The 23,305-nt window shown below is 41.5% G+C and overlaps 1 protein-coding gene across 1 annotated transcript in view; it reads right to left on the bottom strand.

Moving 5' to 3' along the window:
* The window catches only part of IQGAP1 (IQ motif containing GTPase activating protein 1), a 114,224-nt gene that overhangs the window by 50,815 nt on the left and 40,104 nt on the right, over positions 1-23,305 (bottom strand). The window contains exons 3-6 of the mRNA XM_066238182.1: positions 14,906-15,062; positions 12,709-12,786; positions 6,697-6,773; positions 839-906 (exon numbers count right to left, since the gene is read on the bottom strand). Coding sequence (XP_066094279.1) covers positions 839-906; positions 6,697-6,773; positions 12,709-12,786; positions 14,906-15,062 — 380 coding nt within the window. The remainder of the gene's footprint in view (positions 1-838; positions 907-6,696; positions 6,774-12,708; positions 12,787-14,905; positions 15,063-23,305) is intronic.

Genomic DNA, 23,305 nt, shown 5'->3' with positions numbered 1-23,305 from the left:
TATCTCCGTCTCTCCAACCCAAACCACTAGCTACTAACCAATTTCATCTCTAAGGCGGGAAGCCAAATGATAAAGAAAACAACATGTAAGGCCAGGCCTTTGCCCCAGGTATGGTGAACAACTTCTCTGGAAGAAAACTATCGTAGATAAAAGTTTTATTAAACTCCCAGGTCTGTAAAATAATCACCAGTTTGAAAGGTCTGTCTTAACCCTCATTCAATATCAAATCAATGCTGTCCTTTTTCTACCCAAGCCCCCATCTGTTCAAGCAGCTGACTAAAGCAAATACTTAAAGTAAGCTAAATAAATACACTTTAAAATTAAATAGGCTAGGAGTATGAATTTGGGGGGACACTAAAATCTATGTAAATACAATAAATTAATTTAAAAAATTAAATAGGCTAAAATTTTAAATTACCCAAATAACCTAACATTTTAAAAATTATAAAATTGTCACCTTTCCTCATTCCATACCCCACCCTTGCCCATAGTAGTTGCTTGCTGGAAGGCAAAGGGAAAGACTGTCCTAAAGTTTGTTTCACAGACATGAGTGTTCAGTGTTATATGTTAATGTTATATACATTAATATTATTCCCAATTTAGATATAAAAAAACTAGGACTCACTAATCATACCCATGTCATAACTGAGAGAATAGTGCCTGAAATTCCAAGTTTAGTGTTCCTCCTACCACACCAAAGAAGAAAATTACTTATGCTACTTTCATCTCTGTTGCCAGAGTATTTTCAAAGCCCTACGTCATTAAGATTGGTTTTGTTGACTCTCCAGGCTATTTCCACATATATCAAATATATCCTGCTAGGTTTGTAACTCCTTACCAGTGAAGTCAACCTTTCCATACAGGTCTTGAATCTGAGGAGCCAGGCCTAGCTTGAACAGGTACAAACTAGAAGACAGAAATGCACAGAAGATTTAGACCTCTCAGCCATGCCTGGCGGCTGCTGCTGCTCAGAGGGAAAAACTGGCATGGAACAGAAACACTGAACACAGAGACTCCCAGTACACTACCACATTCCCCTTTGTAGTTACAATACTATACCCAGAGCCTCTTTCTGGTTTTACATAACTTTGTCCTAAAAAGTCACATAATGTAATACAAAAAGCGCCAAGCTAGGAACCAGCAGACACAAGTTCAATCCAAGTTCCAGTACAAATCCAGTGTGTGATTAAGTGTTAAGATAAATTGTTAGTATAATTAATGTAAATGAAGAACCTTCACTTCTGCTTAGCTTCCTATGATCAACGTTTGAAGTAACAAGATATTTTTTAAAAGTCTCATGAAAATGATGCAGATAGAAACCTTAATTAAACTGAATTTATATTACTGAATATGTTCCACCTCAATTCTAAATTATTTTTTCTCCAAGAAGTTCTTCCTCTTTTATTCCTACTTTAAAATAGGAAAGTGGCCGCCACACTCTAAAAAAGGTCAAGAATGTTGCTTTCACAGCCTTAAGAAGAGTGAGTCAGCTTTTAATGTCTCTCAATGGTAAATTAAAGGTGTTATATGACTAGCGTTGGCGAAAAGTAGAGAAGGTAAAACCCGGGCACCATCTTTCTTTTCTCATTTTAATTATTAGAAATATTTTAAGGAGATGCTGAAACTATGAATGAAATCATAATGGCCACTTATATTCTCTTGCCCAAAATCAAAAGCACTTAATCTCAAAGCCAGAATTTAAAAATCCTATCTGTTAACACCACTCCCCAGTCCTTGTTCCTGCTCTCCCGTTTACAAATAAGCTGTTAGGTACCTATGCTGGTTAGCCTACAATGGAGCTCAGATTTCTTTACTTTTGTCCTACAAAAGTGGTACTTCAAAGCAATGGGGAGAAAGAAGCTGGTAGCCTATCTGGATTCCATGGATCTCTGCTGACAGCAGAATAAACTAGAAGTCACTATGCTAATCTCAGAGATTATTAATATGAGCTCTGAAACACCAACACAGCAGTTGATTAGGAAACAGAATCTAGTACAGGTCCATGATCCCACTTCTAAAATCTTTGGGTCAGATAAGAATTTAAGATTTCTCAGATGTTAGGTTTTTACAATGCATAAAGTATTATAAAACACCCCTGGCAAGCCCTGAGGCAGCCCCCTTAAACAAATACATTACCTTTCTTCAGAGAAATATACACATAAATCATTCCGAGTAGATAAATATTCCAGATAACCTCAATTAATTCTGATCAGATTTTTTCCAACAAATCAGTTTGAACCAAACTTAAACTAAGTTTTCAGAGCTTTTAGATTTCTTTTTGAATTTAGGATAAAGATTTGTGGGTCTATTTAATCCCAAAGGGACATTGAAATAAAGTATATAATATATTTGGAAGAATGGACAATTGGAGTCTTATCTGAGAGTAGAATGTAATCAACAAAAGTAATTCGGCCTGGCTAAAGTTCAGTGGCTATCTCTGGAATAATTCCAGGCAAAAAGGAGCCTGTGTTCACCCAGCACAGCACAGTGAAGTGAGGAACCTGCCTTGAACAGGTTGTGTTTCATAGTAAAGAGGCTCCAAGAAGGGAAACACATTTCCTACACATTACCAAGTGTTCACCCCTCAGGAAAAACACTATTAGGGGAGGAAAGAAATCAGATCACCAAGCAGAAAACACTGTTCTGTATGTACTTTCTAAGCACAAACTGCATATTCAAGAGAAATGGAGAATAGCACACTTCCTCCCTTTCTCATTCTGACTCATTAGAAAGGCACGGTTAACTCTGAAGACCAGGCTGCCCTGCAGAGAGTAGTGGCTACAAGTCTCACAGAGAGAAATTCTGCTAACTCAGCCTCTGTGCCTGCCAAGTTCAGATACTGGGACAGCCTTTGCAAGGTTATCGACACAGACAGACAGACCTCTTGTAACATGAATTTAATCAAAATTAATCTGATTTTGGCTCAGACACATACATTTCAAATTGCTACAGTCTGAAAATTCCCCTTGATATCACCCATTGCTGAACATTTTTTAAAGAATTCTCATGTCACCATTCTTTGTCCAACACTATGCTATGTGCCCTGCAGGGGAAAAAATGTATTCTGTCCCTAAAATGCTAAAAATGTAACAGGGATAAAAGATTAAATAGCCTGACCAGGCAGTGGCGCAGTGGACAGAGCGTCGGACTGGGATGCGGAAGGACCCAGGTTCGAGACCCAGGGGTTGCCAGCTTGAGCGCGGGCTCATCTGGCTTAAGCAAAAAAAAAAAAAGCTCACTAGCATGGACCCAAGGTCACTGGCTCAAGCGGGAGATTACTCAGTCTGCTGAAGGCCCGCAGTCATGGCACATATGAGAAAGCAATCAAACAACTACGGTGTCGCAACGAAAAACTGATGATTGATGCTTCTCATCTCTCTCCATTCCTGTCTGTCTGTCCCTGTCTATCTCTGTCCCTGTAAAAATAAATAAATAAATAAATAAATAAATAAATAAAATAAAAAATGTAAAAAAAAAAAGATTAAATATATGGAAGAAACAATATATAACTAAAAAACCAAGGCTAAGAAACAAATAAGAAACCATAGGAGCTCAGACAAAGGCACGAGCAGTTCACAAAACTTCTCTTAAACAGTGGGAATGAAGCTAAGACTTTACTGGCTAAGCCAAGACAAAAATAAAAATCATCTGATAAAGGGAAAGTAATTGCCCTTTTACATTTATTTATAGGGCAGAAAATATCCCCTTGAGCTAGAGGAAGGGCAGGAAGACTTGTTATAATGTATGATTTTGACACACATTTATTGTTTACTTACTAAAGGCTAGGCAGCTAAGTGCTAAAGACACAATGAATGCATGAATAAGTGAAAAAACACATCAGTCCCTCTCTCTCTCAAATCAATAAATAAAACTTTAACAAAATTTTAATGAGCCTGACTGGTTGTGGCACAGTGGATAGAGTGTCAACCTATCCACACTGAGGTCCCAGGTTTGAAACTCCGAGGCCACTGGCTTGAGCACCAGGTTGCCAGCTTGAGCGTGGGATCATCAACATGAACCGATGGTAGCAGGCTTCAGCAAGGGGTCACTGGTTCGGGTGGAGACCCCCGGTCAAGGCACATAAGAGAAGCAATCAATGAACAACTAAACTGACACAACTACTAGTTGATGCTTCTAATCTCTCTCCCTTCCTGTCTCTCTCTCTCTCAAAAACAATTTTTTTAATGAAAGAATAAAGGAAATACATAGTTATTACCCCCAAGGAGAACAAATAACCATAGTACAATCTAACACTACACTTGAAGTAACAGGTTTCTACAAAAAGAGGAACACAAAGATATGAAGTAGCTAATTCTGCCTGAAAGATACCAAATTTAAAAAAAGTATCAGTGAAGAGGTGCATACTGAGGTGTCAGATCTGGGAAAGGGCATTCAGGCAAAGGAAACAGCACAGCCAAAGGCCAAAGGCACCTGCAGGGCATGTGTGCTGAGAATACTAGAGCAGCTACAGAGGAGGGAATGGCCAGCGGGGAGACTGGAAGGAGCCAGAGAAACATAGTTTATGAAGGGTCTGATATAAGTAGGGCTGTTTTGGAAAGAGAGCTCTGGTGATATAGCATGGCAGATGCACCAGAAGGAAGAGAGCCTAAGGATGGAAACTTCTAGAAAGGAGGTTAATGCATGAGCCCACAGAAGAGACTCCCTAGTCTTCAGTTAATATTCGTTCACGGGTTTCACATTAGTTCCAGTGATATCAAGGATCTAGCACGTTTGATCACACTGAAGGTAATAGGCTTCTTCTGGGTCAATATTATATATACATTCGTTTAAATATAATTCACATAAAGCACACACAGGATGCTATAGAATATGAGCAGGACAAGCAAGAAATCTCACACTCATGCCCACCACCTTCTCCTGTAGTGCCGGGGCCACCAAGCAAACACAGACCACTAGGAAACAGTACCTACTCCCATCCACCCTAACCCCTCTGTATATAGTACATTGCCTCTTCCTTCCAACTTTGTACTCTGTTGATTCTAAGAACCGAAAACTCAAAATGAAGTCATTTTCTAAATTTACTATAAAATTGTGGGAAAAAATTTACTTTCAGTTCCTATTTATTTGTGTTGGCATTAAATGAAATTTATTTAATGAAGAAATGGCGCCTGACCAGGTGGTGGTGCAGAGGATAGAGCGTCGGACTGGGAGCAGAGGACCCAGGTTCTGGACCCCAAGGTCACCAGCTTGAGCGCAGGCTCATTTGGTTTGAGCAAAGCTCACCAGCTTAGACCCAAGGTCGCTGGCTTAAGCAAGGGGTCACTCGGTCTGCTGAAGGCCCGCAGTCAAGGCACATATGAGAAAGCAATCAATGAACAACCAAGGTGTCGCAATGCGCAATGAGAAACTAATGATCGACGCTTCTCATCTCTCCGTTCCTGTCTGTCTGTCTGTCCCTGTCTATCCCTCTCTCTGACTCTCTCTCTGTCTCTGTAAAAAAAAAAAAGAAAGAAAGAAATGGTTTGGTGAGGACTTAAATAACTAAATAAATTAGAAATCAACCATTTGATATTTACTGGTATTACCTAAAGACGCTGATAAAATGATTGTACTACTAAAGAGTATTAAGACATAGTTTATTTTGTCACTCAACTTATCAGCTACAAAGTGGTAAACAAAAGTTTTCAATTAAGAGATTTTAATTAAAAAGAAAGGGACTGTATCCCAAGTGAAATGCACAGTTCACAGAAACACTAGACCAATAATGAAAGATTATAACATGTTTTTGATAGATACGTGAATTCCAAACTGCCCTCTTGCTGTTCTGCTTATCCGTCAGACCTCACCCTTACTGGACTATTGCCCCTGAGACAGAGGAATTCCAAAAAGCTGAGAAGACGCCCCAAGGAGGGGCTCCGGACACACCAGGACTTTTGATTCAACACCCACATGCTCCAAGCCCCCAAGGAGGAGCATTCTGGACATACCAAGACTTTTGCCTCAGTACCCCCTCAGGCTCTCCCAAACACTATATAACTTGCCCCTAGTCTGTAACTGGTACTCTTCTCCCCGGGCCCCGCAGGGTCCTTTCTTCCTTTCAATAAAGCCTGTTACTCTGGTCTTTCGGACTCCCATGGATTCCAACAGTTTTCACAGCAGAATTATCTTCCACAATGGGGATAAAGAAACCTTTTGTCCCTACCCTCTGGAAAAACACAGCTGTCTCACCATTTTGTTAAGATAACAGGATCTTACTCTATTTGAAAATTCTGAAACTAATGCAAAATCCTTTTTCATTATACCATGGACAAAAAGCTCCACAGTCAATTCAGCTGTTATTCCTAAACTGCCCTTTTTAATTGAGATATAATTAACACACATTAGTAGTCTCTGATGTACAACATAATCATTATATATATAATATCGAAATGATCACAATAAGCCTAGTTAACATCTATCACCAAAAATAGTTATAATTTTTTTTCCCTTGTGATGAAAACTTTTAAGATCTATTTTCTTAGCAACTTCCAAATACATAACAATGCTATTAACTATGGTCACTATACTGCCCACTATATCCCCAGGCCTTATTTATTTATTTAATAACTGGAGGTCGGCACCTTGTGCCGACTTCCCCCACTTCCCCCACCCCTCAACCCAGCTCTGGCAACCACCAATCTGTCTTCAGTATTTACATACACTGCTTATTTTTATTTACCAAGAAAATCGGGTTACCTGAGTGCATGGATACAATAGATACATCTCGGCATGTTCTTTCGGTCATAGATATCTGTAGTTTCTGGATAAAAAATCTAAGGAGAAATAAAAGTAGAGTAAGGTATCCATCCACTGGATTTCTTTTGATCATTCACCAATCACTAATATTAATAAAACACTGAACAGTTAGAAAACATTGTTGGTATTCAGCAAATAACTTCATCAGGGTAAAAAGACATTTCATTGTAATACAAGGAATAAAATGCCATGTACAGAATGAAAAACACTACCTGAATAAGCCTTTTTGGTCAACCCACTGAATCTCCCTCAGTATGTGAAAGTGACTTTTGTACTGCAGACTCAGACACAGACAGATCAAACCCAAGTTCTAGTCCAGTTTAAAGCACTGGCTTTGAAGGATTACAATCTTCCTGGTTATTACCTTCTATGCCTAGACTGAGGAGTAATTCAACAAGAAACATTTACCAAGTACTTCAATCTATATAAACCACTTCATGTAGACAATGGAAAAACCACAAAATGTTAAAGTGTTAAGAGGCTTAGGGGAAGTAGAAAGATATGCAGAGGAAGCAGCTAGAATTGAGGATGTGTATGTATGGGGCTGTGAGAGATTGGTAGTTTCCCTTGGTAGCACTTAGCACAGTTAATCAGTTACTTGCATTATCATCTGTCTGACTCCTCCCACAGACTGTAGGACACATGAAGGCAGGGACGGACCAGGTCTATGCTGTTCATGGTACACCTTCAATGTCAAGCCCAGAGCCAAGGTCAAAAAAGGAGCTCTATATTTGATGAATTTATGAATGAGGTAGAAAAGGAATAGAGTAAGTTTAGACTGGGAATAGCCTTGAATTTCAGAACTTACTCTCATGGTAATGAGGTGGCATACAACTCCAGCTGTAATTTGGGGTGGGGGGGAATATAAACGGATGGGAGAGTGAAAGACTCCATTAGGAGGTGATTAGAAGAATTCTGGCACGTCAGCAGGAGAGCCCTACAGCACTCTGCATCCATCACAGCACTTAACACATTGTGTCCAGTTCTTTGCTTTTATGCTCTTCCCACAGAATCATGGCTCTCCACAAGGAAGAAATCCCCCCTCAAGAAATGGTATGTATCCAAATCATCTTTTAAAATAGTATTTCCAATTCTCCATGCTCACTTCCCAAGATCGAGGTGTCCTCTCCTAAAAGGTGAGAATCACTGTGAGCCAGCCTCCCCAAAAACAATACAGAACATGTTTTAGAAAGTAACAGAAAAATAAGATTGGGAAGGTAGGTAGGATGGCATCAGATTATGAGAAAGTCAGACAAGTTTAAACTCGATATGCAGGCCACACAGAAGTCCTAGCTTTGGAGCCAAGAATTAAAAATAGAGCCTCAGAGCCTCGGGAAGATGTGACTGGAGACAGGACACAGGATATATTGCACAGCGGGGAGGTGGAAGCTAAGGAGGCAGACTGGCAGGCTGTTTCAACAGATAAAAGAGACAACTCAAATAAGTGAAGAAGGCTTGGGGAATAACTGCATTTAGGAAGCCAAGGTAACGCCAAGGTTTTGAGACTGGATAATGAGGAAAACGATCACAAGGTTCCATTTATTACAGAGAAGGGGAAAAGGCAGATTTAGTTTGAGATATGAGAAATTGTAGGTGCTAGAAAGCTATTCAAGTAGAAATGTCCAAATGAAACTTTTATCACAGAGTCTTCAAAATAATTGAAACTATGAGAATGAGAGAACATAGCTAAAATAAGAATTGTATTATAAGAAATGTCCACCACTAGGATATGGAAAATAGAATAGTTGCAGAAAACAGAGGACTAGTTGGGCAGATTAAAAACAATTTTAAAAAATCAGACTCAAAATCATTAAATACTTCACAGAGGACATGGCCAATAGTACCAATTATAATAAACAGTCAAAAGGCTAAGAACCAAAAAATTATCACAATAAGTTTCTATAATCAACCTATATGTACCATACAGAAAGACTAGGGAAGAAATCCCAATAAATAATGTATATGACTATCGATCACAGTGGTCCCTCATCTGTCGTGGGGGTTAGGTTCCAGAACCCCCCATGATAGATGAAAATCCGCAAAGTAGCAACCTTGTATTTATTTTATTATTTATAGCTATATTAAGGTTTTATAAACCCTCCTCACACTCTTATAAACCTTTCCCATACTGTTATTAACCTTTCCCTCACTTATTTTGCTTATTTTACTGCAGAAATAATTAAAATATTAAGTATATAAAAATATCTATAGGCCCTGGCCAGTTGGCTCAGTGGTAGAGCATCGGCCTGGCGTGTGGAAGTCCCGGCTTTGATTCCTAGCCAAGGCACACAGGATAAGTGCCCATCTGCTTCTCCACCCCGGTGGGGCACATGTGGGAGTCTGTCTGCCTGCCTCCCCGTTTCTCACTACAAAATAAAAAACAAAACCTATATACCAAAAAATCCCGCAATATAGCAAAAAATATGCAATACAAAACTAGATATATACAATTTAAAAATCCGCAATACAGTGAGACCAAGAAAAGTGAACCGTGGTATGGCAAGAGATGACTGTATATATCATACATTATATTATAGCCAACAATAGATTTTTAGGCTACATTATTCAACAATTTCCTGGACCTAGCTGTACCTGTGGTGCGCAGTGGTAAAGCATCGACCTGGAATGCTAAGGTCACTGGTTTAAAATCCTGTGCTTGGCCCTGGCAGGTTGGCTCAGCAGTAGAGCGTCAGCCTGGCGTGCGGGGGACCCGGGTTCAATTCCCGGCCAGGGCACATAGGAGAAGCGCCCATTTGCTTCTCCACACCCCCCTCCTTCCTCTCTGTCTCTCTCTTCCCCACCCGCAGCCAAGGCTCCATTGGAGCAAAGATGGCCCGGGCGCTGGGGATGGCTCCTTGGCCTCTGCCCCAGTCGCTTGAGTGGCTCTGGTCGCGGCAGAGTGACGCCCCCTGGTGGGCAAAGCGTTGCCCCTGGTGGGCGAGCCAGGTGGATCCCAGTCGGGCGCATGCGGGAGTCTGTCTGTCTCTCCCCGTTTCCAGCTTCAGAAAAATACAAAAAAAAAAAAAATACAAAAAAAAAAAATCCTGTGCTTGCCTACTCAAAGCACATATGGGAAGCAACTAAAAGTTAATGCTCTCCACCCCTCTCTAAAATGAATAAAATCTTTAAAAAAGAAAATCTTCTGGACCTAAATTGTGTAGGGTGAACATTTCAAAACTGACAGCCGCCCTGGTCGGTTGGCTCAGTGGTAGAGTGTCAGCTCTGCCGTGTGTGGATGTCCTGGGTTCAATTTCTGGTCAGGGCACACAGGAGAAGCCACCACCTGCTTCTCCACCCCTCCCCCTTCACCTTCTCTCATGTTCTCTCCTCCCACAGCCATGCCTCAATTTGTGTGTGAGAGTTGGCCTTGGGCGCTGAGGATAGCTCCGTGGCCTCTGCTTCAGGCACTAGTAAAATGGAGCCCTAGATGGGTAAAGCATCACCCCCTAGTGGGCTTGCAGGGTGGATCTGAGTTGGGGTGCATGCAGGAATCTCTCTGCCTCCACTCTTCTCAGTAAAACTAAAAAAAAAATTTTTTTTAACTGATAGCTATAAAAACCCTATTGTCCCTAAAAGTCTTTGGGAAGTCTATGTATTGCAATTGGTAGTCCAGGACAAGGCACTACTTTTAGTAAACCAAAAAGGTAATAGAACATAATCATTTTTAAAAAAAAAGCCTTTTATGATAACAATACTACTAGCATTAGCAAATATTAACAATGCTCTTAGTACCATTCTAAAGAGGTTAAATTGTCATTGCCCAATGGACAAACCACATAAAAAACAGGAACAAGAAGTTACAGGTGCACAGAAAGGTCAAGCAGGTGTCAGAAGTTGACGTTTTGCATTTCCTGGCAATTGTGGGCCTAATTATCAAACATACCAGGGCAAGGAAGAAAACTTCAACACTCTGCTTTGAAAAAAAGAGGACAAAAGCTTGTCTTCTGCAAAGACTCAGGTCTGGATTTAACTCAGTTCAACAGACAGAAATGCAACAATGAGCTCAGCACTGTGGTTTTCGCCAATTCCTAATACTCCACATCTTTTTTCTTCATCTTTTTTGGTTACAAAAATTTAGAGTCTATAGAAAAGTATAAAGAAATAAAGAAAAAAACGCCCCAAAATGAAAACTGTGTTTCCTTACAGATTTTTCCCAAGAATACTCTATTTTTTCACAAAAAGTGATCTCATCTCAGCCAGAACACAAAGTCTTTATGACTTTAACCTATTACGGTTTTTTTCCACTTAACATCACAGATAACTTCCTTTTGTCAACAGAGGGTGATATTATCTTTTTTTTTTAATTTATGGATTGATTTAAGAGAGAGAAGGGAGAGAGAGAAAGAAAGACAGAAACATCAATCTATTCTTGTATGTGCATTGACCAGGGATCAAACCCATAACTTTTGCATATCAAAGCAACACTCTAACCAATTGAGCTATCTGGCCAGGGTGATATCATCTTTTCTTTTTTCTTCTTCTTTTTTTTCTTTCCATGACCTGCTGTCTATGACAGCTCTGATATTATCTTTAACGGCTGCACTGGTATCTGACTGGCTGTAAACAATTAATACCCCAGTGAAGGAACGTGAGGTTTGCTATCAATTTTTTCTACCATAAGCAAGGCTGAAAATCCTTACATATACATCTCTTTGTACTTGTCTGATTTTGGTGGAGAGATAAATTCCTGGAAGTGGAATTCTTAGGTCAAAGGGACGGGGGGGAGGGAGGGGGGAAGATGTCCATGCCTGTAAGTGATAATACAGCACAGCCTTTACAGGTTCAAGGGAGGACTTGGTAGCTAGAAATGGCAATTTCACTAAGAGCAGCACTAAATAAACTCCTGAGCAAAACACTCCCATTATCAACAAACTCATTAAACAGCATTAAATATGATGGTTTTTTGTATATCAACTATACCTAAAAGCCGTTAAAAAAAAACTAGCCATCACCAAAACTGCATATTAAGAGTAAGTGTCATTACATTGTTTCTATAATTTGAAATATAAAATGACCCTTCAGGCCAGGCCAGGTAGCTCAGTTAGTTAGAGCGTCATCACAATACCTCAAGGTTGCAGGTTTAATCCCAGGTCAGGGCACATTCAACCAGTGAATGCATAAATAAGTGGGGCAACAAATCAGTGGTTCTCTCTCTCTCTTTCCCTCTCCCTTCTTCTCTTTCTCAATCAATCAATAAATAAAATAAAATGACCCTTCATACTCCCTATAAATTTGGTTCTTGTAAAGCTAGAAGATGACATTTCTAAAATATTTCCTTATATTTCCTAAAGTCAAATTTTGATGTAACAAGTTTGTGAATAACTTTTAGAAACCATTGAATTGTATATTTTAAAATGGTGAATTTTGGCCCTGGCCAGTTGGCTCAGTGGTAGAGCATCAACCTGGCGTATGGAAGTCCCGGGTTCAATTCCCGACCAGGGCACACAAGAGAAGCATCCATCTGCTGCTCCAGCCTTCACCCTCTCCTTCTTCTCTCTCTCTCTTTTTCCCTCCTGCAGCCAAGGCTCCATTGGAGCAACGTTGGCCCAGGAGCTGAGGATGGCTCCATGGCCTCTGCCTCAGGTGCTATAATGGCTCCGGTTGCAATAGAGCATCGCCCCTTGGTGGGCTTGCCGGTCAGGCACATGAGGGAGTCTGTCTCTCTGCCTTCCCACTTCTCACTTCAGAAAAATACAAAAGAAAAAAGTGAATTTCATGGTATGTGAATTTTATGTAAGTCTACAATTTGATATTGTAAAAGTAAATGAGATCACAGTAATTTCTCTAGGCTGAGATGAAGCAGAGATGAGAGAAAAGAAAGAGATCTTAAGTACTTTTAAAAAAATCAACAGAGTCAATTGAAAATAAAGAATACTTTTAACAGGCAAAATGAGAACTCTTAGGCCAAAACAGTCTGATCTAAGCCAGAACTCTGACCCTCATGTTAATTACCTTAGGCAAGCCGATGTCGTCCATGGCATTCAACCACTGAATCACATTATCAGTGTGTCGAAAGTGGAGGCCAGTTGCCTAGAACAAATAAAAGACTATTAGGCACTGTTGGTAACAGTGATGCAAATACTAAATAAAAACTCTCTTGCAAAAGTTTTTTGTGAGACTTTACAAGGCCCCTTAAATTCAAGGTCTACCTATAATAGTTTTATGTTCACATTCTGATCCCCAAAACCCAGATCCTCATCTCTGCTCCTCTCACTTAACAACTATCTAGGCCCTGGACGGTTAGCTCAGTTGGTTAAAAGTGTTGTTCCAGCCCTGGCCGGTTGGCTCAGTGGTAGAGTGTCGGCCTGGCGTGAAGGAGTCCAGGGTTCAGTTCCCAGCCAGGGCACATAGGAGAAGTGCCCATCTGCTTCTCCACCCCTCCCCCTCTCCTTCCTCTCTGTCTCTCTGTTCCCCTCCTGCAGCCGAGGCTCCATTGGAGCAAAAGATGGCCCGGGCGCTGAGGATGGCTCCCTTGGCCTCTGCCCCAGGCGCTAGAGTGGCTCTGGTCCCGACAGAGCGACGCCCCAGAGGGGCAGAGCATCGCCCCCTGGTGGGCATCCTGGGTGGATCCCAGTCAGGCGCATGCGGGAGTCTGTCTGACTGCCTCCCTGTTTCTAGCTTCAAAAAAATACAAAAACAAACAAACAAACAAACAAAAAAAAGTGTTGTTCCAAAACAATAAGGTTGCAGGTTCGATCCCCAGTCAGGGCTCACACATGAAGCAACCAAAAAATGCATGATTGAGTGGAATAACAAATGCTTCCCTTCCTCCTCCCCTCTTCTCTCTGTCTCTCTAAAAAAATAAAAAAATAAAAATTAAGCCCTGGCTAGACAGCTCATTTGGTTGGAGCGTCATCCCAGAGCACAGAGGTTGCCGGGTTCAATTCCCCGGTCAGAGCACATACAAAAAAAGAGAACTGTTTTCCTGTCTCTAGTGTGTGCAACAGAACATGGTCTTTCGAATTCAATTATCTTGGATTCAGTTTCTTGTTGGCCCTCTATTAGTGACACTGGCCCTTCATTCCTTTGAGTCCGAGTTTCCCATCTATAACACCTACTTTACACATTTGTTATAAAAGTTAAATAAGAAAATGTACATAAAGACCTAAGTGTGGTGTCTGGCAGAAGATATAAAGTGACAGGTACTATTAAATATATTTAAATATCAGGGTTTTTGTGCTACACACGCAAATATTCCCCTCTAAAGCTCTATGTCTGTTATTTTTCAGAAAAATTTAGTCTCAAGAGGGGTAGGGCTATTGTTTTCATTATCGCTACAGTCTCTACTCTTCCTTAATGTCCAACCATTCTGTCATACGGTTTATAGACTGTCAACCAAACAGCTCCTGAGCTGTCTTCAGAATAACCACTTATTAAAACTCAATATGTAAATATCTGCTTTTTGATTAAGAAAAATTTGTACTCGAGACTTTAATTTGGCTTAGGGTCTATATCGTCCTTTTTTTTCCTTTGATTTCAAACATAAACATAAAAATCTCTTTTGATTGTATCTTCAACCTTAGCTCATTCTGAGTTCTGGCCAAATTCTTCCAGTCAACCCCTCCTACATCTTCTCTTGTTTTGCAATCGTCCACTAGCTTTTACATGCATCCTTTTTTCAAATAAGAGCTCACAGAAAAGCTCTGCACAGAAGTGGAACAGACAGCAGAATTTGGTCCTCATCAACTTAACCGAGCAGTCTTCTTTTTCAGGGCCCTGGGCCACAAGAATCAGTCCTGTCACTTAACTTAATTTTCTAAAATTGGATCGCTTTCCCATTTTACCTGAACTGTAATATCACAGGGTGACCTTTCTTTCCTAAAGTTGCCATTGCTTTCAATAGCCAGCAAATCTCAGTGTTTGGTTAAAATCAGATTTAAAGTAGTTCCCCTAGTTACTTCCTCTACGAAATAAAAAAATTCATCAAGGACCATGATGATACCCACCATCATAAGAAACTTACCAGAAATACAGACAGCTAAAGTTCTTGACTACCATATCTTGACTTTACACTATTTTCCCCATTCTGCTAGGTATTTTATTTTGTTGGAACAAACACAAACATATTTTTCAATAACTCTTCCACAGGTTAAAGACACTAACCGTCTCTCTCAAATTTACGGATATTTAAGCACCAAGCAGTACCTACCCTGTATCTGGTCTGCTCTCGGTCATAGATTTTCTTCAGGGACACCACTTTGGGAGAGAAGAAGTTTCCTAGTTTGGCAAGGTAGACCCCATTCCGAAGCCCTTCCTCCAGTTCTGTGGTGGGAGGCAGATCTTCCCCGAGACACGCTTCCATCCATCTACACAAAGGGAGAGAGGACTTGAGAAAAGGCAGGGAAGGTCTGAATCAGTCCTTAGAAAATTCAAGCGTAATTTCCATTCTCTTTGGAGAGGTTTAAAAAGAACATAAGCAACACAATTTCATACACATCCTAGCCCTGGCCCAGTCAGATCTCAGAGGCAGGGAACTTAGACAAAGTCCTGAGCATAAATGCCACCTTCTTCTCCTCCCTGCTTTCCTCTCCTGCTGCAACAGAGCCAGCTGACTGCCCAGTACTGATGTCCCATGAACCTCGGATCCTTCCCCTCAGTCCTTAGGTTACTCCTTAAGAACGCCTAAGAAAAACAATCTGTAACTAAAGGCAACATCCAAACTGTTCAGAAATTTAAGTTTATTGCTGAAGTTTTCTTCTGGTTTTAGAATGGAGAACCCACATTGAGTTTCTAAGTTCAAGGTTTTATGGTTGTTCTGGCTTACCAAAATAGTCAATTATCTCAGTTAAAATACTGAGGTTAACTCTAATGGAAGCGGTAAAAATAAATTCTTTTTTATTTTATAGAACTATTTTTTGTTTTTTAAAGATTTTATTTATTGATTTTACAGAGAGAGGAGAAAGAGAGGGGGAAGAAATGAGAAGTATCAACTCATAGTTAATTCACTTTAGTTGTTCATTGATTGCTTGTCCCTTGACCAGGCAAGCCCAGGGTTTCTTTTCTTTAATGTTTATTTTTACTGATTTTAGTGAGAGAAGAAGAAGAGGAGAGAGAAAGAGAGACAGGAACTATCAGTTTCTATATGTGCCCTGACTAGGGATCAAACCGACAACCTCTGTGCTTAGAGATAATGCTCTAACCCCAGTGGTCGTCAAACTCATTAGTCAACAGAAACAAATATCAACAGTACGATTGAAATTTATTTTGCGAGCCAAATTTTTTAAACTTAAACTATATAGGTAGGTTCATTGTTATTAACTTAATTAGGGTACTCTAAGCTGGACTTTGCGCCCGCACGTGGTATTTTGTGGAAGAGCCACACTCAAGAGGCCAAAGAGCTGCATGTGGCTCGTGAGCCGCGGTTTGCCGACCACTGCTCTAACCAACTGAGCTATCCAGCCAGGGCTAGCCCAGGGTTTCGAACCAGGCGACCTCAGGGTTCCAGGTCGACACTCTATCCATTGCGCCACCATAGGCCAGGCATGGTTTTTTATTGTTTGTTTTTGTTTTAAGATTTTATTTATTGATTTTACAGGGGTGAAGGGGTGAGAAGTATCAACTCATAGTTGCATCTATTCACTGAGCAAACTGGCCAGGGTCTATATAATTCTTTTTTTAAAGGCATCATTTTTAAAATTATTATTATTATATTTTAAATTTTAGTGAGGAGACAGACAGAGAGAGAGAATGGGGGAGAAACAGGAAGCATCAACTCCCATATGTGCCTGACTGGACAAGTCTGAGGTTTTAAACCGGCGACCTCAGTGTACCAGGTTGACGCTTTTCCCACTATGCCACCACAGGTCAGGCTATATAATTTTTTATATTAATAAAGTGGCTTGGAGGATATACAACAGAGGTACGCTTCCTTCCCCTCCTCTTCCCCCACAGGCCTGCATCTCCTAAGCTCTAAGGGACCCCAGGAGACTTGCAACCAGGGGAGCAGTGGGCAGTGGCAGCTCCTCCTGAGCTCCCCCACTGAACCTGTCTCCAAGGCCCCCTTTCCTCTGACTTCCCAGTGAGCCAAAGCAGTCCTGCCCGGGCTCTCCTATTGCATCTTCCATCCTAAACCCTTCCTTGTTTCGCTATCCCCAGCTTGAATAAACATACTCAAAAAAAAAAAAAGAAAGAAAAAAGATACACAATTGAGCTTGAATGTATCATTCTTTTATAAATTGTTACTCTTATAACTCAGAATAAAACTTCTTGTATTAATTTTATCTTTTCAAACTGAGATTACTGCTCAGAATCTTTGAAAAATAATAAAAAGCAATAATTTTCCAGTTTTATTTAAGTTCTATAGCATAGTTCAGTGGTTCTCAAACTTTTGGAAGTCAGGAAGCATTTAAAATCCTATCAAATAACTGTAGGCGCACTATATACAAATTTCTGAGAAATATTATAGTAAGTCAAACATTAAAGAAAAAATATGAAGTCCAAGTGTGCTTTTATGGTAATTAAATGAAATAAATACAACAAAATTAAATTTATTCTGACATTAAAAAACATTTTTATGTTACATATTTTGAGTTATGCTTTTTAGAATTCGTAAAAAAGAGGGGTTAAACATAAAAAAAAAAACAAGGAAGGCCCTGGCCGGTTGGCTCAGTGGTAGAGCGTCGGCCTGGTGTGCGGGAGTCCTGGGTTCAATGCCCGGCCAGGGCACACAGGAGAGGTGCCCATCTGCTTCTCCACCCCTCCCCCTCTCCTTCCTCTCTGTCTCTCTCTTCCCCTCCCGCAGCCAGGGCTCCACTGAAGCAAAGTTGGCCCGGGCGCTGAGGATGGCTCCATGGCCTCTCCCTCCGGCGCTAGAATGGCTCTGGTTGCAACAAAGCAACGCCCCAGATGGGCAGAGCATCGCCCCTGGTGGGCGTGCTGGGTGGATCCCGGTTGGGAGCATGTGGGAGTCTGACTGACTCCCTGTTTCCAACTTCAGAAAAATACAAAAAATACAAAAAAAAAAGTTATCTTTTTATATATATATAGATACATTCTTAGTAAGATTTGGTAATTTGGCAGGTCCCAGCGCCAATGTGTTAAGTTTTTTCATTCTTGTGTTTATGAGAAACATGAGCCTGATGTGTCCTAGCGATTTCTTCAATGTTTGGGCATATATCTGAAAGGCAAACTCTCATTTCTTTGTCAAAACATTGAAGAATTCCTCTCTTTTTACTCTTAATAGTGTTGAGGGTAGAAAATCCTAATTCACATAAGTAGGATGTTGAAAATTGTAGTAAAATGTTCAAAGCTTTTTTAGATATTGCCACATATTCTTCTTTCATAGAGATCCAAAAGGCTTCAAGAGACAATTCCTTATGTTTAATCATCAATCCAAAACCCCCCACCATACATATCATCTTAACTTTACACCAAACAAAGGATAGAAGAAACTTGCCTCCAGTCTTTCTGGGGAACATGGGGGGTAGTATAAACAATCCAGCACCACAGCTTAACAGCCTTTTGCAACCTAATCAGGCAAGTGAGGTGGGGAGTTCGGCAGACTGTCATCTTATAGCCAATTCCCTACACCTCTGTCCCCCAAAATTCTAAACTCCAAAAACCCTGTTGGGGCCCTGGCCGGTTGGCTCAGCGGTAGAGCGTCGGCCTGGCGTGCGGGGGACCCGGGTTCGATTCCCAGCCAGGGCACATAGGAGAAGCACCCATTTGCTTCTCCACCCCCCCCTCCTTCCTCTCTGTCTCTCTCTTCCCCTCCCGCAGCTAAGGCTCCATTGCAGCAAAGATGGCCCAGGCACTGGGGATGGCTCCTTGGCCTCTGCCCCAGGCGCTAGAGTGGCTCTGGTCGCGGCAGAGCGACGCCCCGGAGGGGCAGAGCATTGCCCCCTGGTGGGCAGAGCGTCGCCCCTGGTGGGCATGCCGGGTGGATCCCGGTCGGGTGCATGCGGGAGTCCATCTGACTGTCTCTCCCTGTTCCCAGCTTCAGAAAAATACAAAAAAAAAAAAAATAAATAAATAAATAAATAAATAAATAAAAAACCCTGTTGGTTTTTGGTCCCCAACAGGCACATATTTCTCTGGAATACCATAGGGCGCACCTGGAAATCTTCTAGGGCACACCAATGCGTCCTGGCGCACACTTTGAGAACCAATGGCATAGTCACTCAACCTCATTTTCAAATCTATTCTACTTTTAAAGCAGTTAGCATTACTGTCTGACACATAGTAGACTCTTAAATAAATATTGCCTGGATCCTGGCTGGGTGGCTCAGTGGATAGAGTGTTGTCCTGGCACACTGAGAGGTTGGGGGTTCAATCCCCCATCAGGGCATATATGAGAAGCAACCAGTGAGTACACAACTAAATAAAACAACTAAGTAGAACAATGAGCTGATGCCTCTCTTGCTCTTCCTTTCTCTCTCTTCCCTTCCCCTCCCTCTTTCCCTTCTCTCTTGCTCTCTTTCTCAAATCAATGGAAAGATTAAAAAAAAAAAAAAAACAACTGCCTGGATACATGAATGGACCAGACTATTTTCTGGTTATTTCCTCAACTCAATGATAATAAATAAAAGTTTCTCCACTGACTCTTCTTTCAGGTATAACTTAAATATTGTATCAGGGTAAGGGAGAACCCACAGGAGAATAAATAAATTCTCCAGAAGAGACACCATAGTAACTACATTTGATAGCAATTTGTAACAGTTACAAAACCCAAACTATACTAGTGGAGGAGCCTAAAGACTAGAGGGCATTGTGGGAAAGGATGTAGGTCACTGGTAAGGAAAATGATTGTAGCTTTGGGACAAATCTCATATAATCATCCCTCCAGTATTTTACTGCTAAAAGGACACAGCAAACAGCTCCTGGCAACGCCAGCTCTCAGGGGACAGTCTAAGTTGTGATCTCATTAACAGGGACAAACCTAGAACAACTTTAGTGTAAACCAGCAACAGCTCTTTACCATGTAATGGTATGACGAAAAATTATTTTTCTTTTCAAAACGAGGTGAGCACACAGGGAACACAATAAATAAATGGCACATTAAGTGCTTCTGTCTTGAATCAGAGCCAGTTACCAAAGTTGTTCAGGCTTTCCTCTCCTCTGGGATTACTAAATTAATATAAAAATAAAAGGAGGGACCACACACTATCTCCCACAACCCTCCATCTTTGCATTCCCTAGTTTAAGTGCTCTAAAAACAGTCCTGATTAACAGCTACACTAGGAAGTTTTCTATGGGTAACTAGAACACCTTACACATCACACAAGTGTCAGGCCAGAATAAGAAAAGACAATTGTGATTTGGTGAAAGGGATAAACAGAGTCAGCTAGAATAAAGACAGGAGTGTTACCATCAAAAAGACAAGCAGACTGCCTGACCAGGCAGTGGAGCAGTGGATAGAGCCTCGGACTGGAATGTGGAAGACCCAGGTTCGAGACCCCAAGGTCCCCAGTTTGAGCACGAGCTCATCTGGTTTGAGCAAGGCTCACCAGCTTGAGCCTAAGGTCACTGGCTCGAGCAAGGGGTCACTCGGTCTGCTATAGCCCTCTGGTCAAGGCACATATGAGAAATTAATCAATGAACAACTAAGGAACCGCAACGAAGAATTGATGTTTCTTATCTCTCTCCCTTCCCATCTGACCCTATCTGTCCCTCTCTCTGTCTCTCCCACAAGAAAAAAAAAAAAAAGGACAAGCAGACTGACCAGGTGGTGGCACAGTGGATAGAGTGTTGGACTAGGATGCAGAGGACCCAGGTTCGAAACTCCAAGGTCGTGAGCTTGAGTGCGGGCTCATCCAGCTTGAGCGTGGACTCATCTGGCTTGAGCCCAAAGGTTATTGGCTTGAAACCCAAGGTTGCTAGATTGAACCAAGGTCACTGGCTTGAGGGAGGCGTCACTCACTCTGCTGTAGGCCCCCAGTTAAGGCACAATGAGAAAGCAATCACTGAACAACTAAAGAGCCACAAAAAAATTGATGCTTCTCATCTCTCTCCCTTCCTGTCTGTCTATCCCTATCTATCCCTCCCTCTCTGTCATTTTTTTTTTTTTTTTTTGTATTTTTCTGAAGCTGGAAATGGGGAGAGACAGTCAGACAGACTCCTGCATGCGCCCGACCGGGATCCACCCGGCACGCCCACCAGGGGCGATGCTCTGCCCCTCCGGGGTGTCGCTCTGTTGCGACCAGAGCCACTCTAGCGCCTGGAGCAGAGGCCAAGGAGCCATCCCCAGTGCCCGGGCCATCTTTGCTCCAATGGAGCCTCGGCTGCGGGATGGGAAGAGAGAGACAGAGAGGAAGGAGAGGGGGAGGGGTGGAGAAGCAGATGGGCGCCTCTCCTGTGTGCCCTGGCCAGGAATCGAACCCGGGACTTCTGCACGCCAGGCTGACGCTCTACCACTGAGCCAACCGGCCAGGGCCCCTTCCTCTCTGTCATTTAAAAAAAAAAAAGGCAGTAACAAGCACTGGGAAGAATGCAGAGAAAAGAGAACCATTGTGCACTATTGGTGGAAATGTAATTGGTGCAGCTACTTTGAAGGCAATATGAAGGTTCCTCAAAAATTAGAACTGCCCTGGCTGGGTAGCTCAGTTGGTTAGAGCACAGAGGTTGTGGGTTTGATCCTGGTCAGGGCACATACAGGAACAGATTGGAGTTCCTGTCTCCCTTTCTTCCTCTCTCTCCAAAATCCATAAAATAAACATTAAAAAAAATTTTAGAACTGCCATATGATCCAGCCATTCCACTTCTGGGTATAGAGCCAAAGGAAATGAAACAAAATCTGGATATCAAACACAGATCTGAACTCCCACGTTCATTGCAGCATTCTTCACAATAGCCAAGATATGGAAACAACCTAACTGACCACCACATATGAATGGATAAAGAAGACATGGTATATGTGTGTATAATTAAATATTATTCAGCCATGAGACAGAAGAAAATCCTGCCATTTGTGACAACAATGGATGGAATCTGAGGGTATTATTCTAAGTGAAATAAGGCAGAGAAGGACAAACACTGCATGGTATCACTTATATGTGGAATCTTTTTTGTTTTTTAAGTGAGAAGAGGGGAGATAGAGAGATAGACTCCCGTATGAACCCAGACCAGGATCCACCAGGCAACCTGAATCTGGGGCCAATGCTCAAATCAAAGTGAGCAACTGGCTGCAAGAGGGAAAGAGGGAGAGAAGGGGAAGAGGGAGGGGAAGAGAAGCAGATGGTCACTTCTCCTGTGTGCCCCAACCAGAAACCTGAGACATCCACACACCAGGCCAATGCTCTATCCACTGAGCAAACCAGCCAGAGCCTATAATGTAGAATCCTAAAACAAAAACCCTCATTGAAACAGTAGAAAAATGGTTCTAGGAGTAGGAGAAAGAGGGAGAGGTTGGTAAAAGCGTACAAACCTCAACTATCTAAAACATGGTAACTATAGTTGATAACAGTATATTATATAATTAAAATTTGCTAAGAGAGTAGAACATAAAGGTTCTCATCAAAATAAATTAATGTGAGTGATATATGTATTAATTAACTAGATGGTCTGTTCACAATACACATGTATAATAAACCACAACAATGTACAGTACACTTAAAATATCTTACAATTTTGTATGTTAATAATACCTTAATAAAACTGAAATAAAAAATAAAATAATCTAGCCCTGGCTGGTTAGCTAAATTGGTTAGAGTATCATCCTGATATGCCAAGGTTGCCGGTTCAATCCCCAGGCAGGGCACATACAAGAATCAACCAATGAATGCATAAATAAGTGAAACAAATCAGTGTTTCTCATTCTTTCTCTCTCTCTAATATCAATATATTAAAGAATTTTAAGTAAAATAAAATAATCTATGCACAAAAGAAAAATCATTGGCCAACAAAACTTTCTACCAATTTTCATATTTAATGCCATCTTAACAATATTTATAGAATCTCATGGTTGGAAAGCTCATAAACTAGCTCCTTCACTATCGTCTCACCTCCCACTCCCTCTCACACTTGAATGCCTGAATGCTCTCAAAACATCTCAGACTATGACCCAGGCTCAGCACTGCCACTGCTGAAAGGTCAAGTGCAAAGGAAATGGCGGGTGGTGAAGATGGTCAAGTCAGCAGGCTGGATTGTGCAAGGCTTGCCTGTAAGGTGGTGAAACCATTCTTTCATCCTAATCATTGGGACACTGAGGGATTTTAAAAGGGGATGATCTGAGCAGACAAGTGTTTCAGAAAATCACTCTGACAGCAATGTGGGGTTTTCATATTTTTCTTCAAAGTGCAAATGTTTCTGCAAGTATAAATGTTTGAACAAATAAGTCAGTTAAAAAAAAAATGTTCTGGCCCTGACCGGTTAGCTCAATGGTAGAGCGCTGGTCTGGCCTGTGGATGTTCTGGGTTTGATTCCCGGTCAGGGCACACAGGAGAAGCGACCATCTCCTTCTCTACCCCTTCCCAACCCTCTCTCTCTCTCTCTCTCTTTCTTTCTCCCTCCTTTCCTCCCTCCCTCTGCCACAGCCATGGTTCAACTGGTTCAAGTGAGTTTGCCTCAGGCACTGAGGAAGGCTTTGTGGCCTTGGTGCCTGAGGCACTAAAAA

Source organism: Saccopteryx bilineata, chromosome 7, assembly GCF_036850765.1.
Source record: "Saccopteryx bilineata isolate mSacBil1 chromosome 7, mSacBil1_pri_phased_curated, whole genome shotgun sequence".
NCBI lineage: Eukaryota > Metazoa > Chordata > Mammalia > Chiroptera > Emballonuridae > Saccopteryx > Saccopteryx bilineata.
This window is presented reverse-complemented; position numbering and strand designations above follow the sequence as displayed.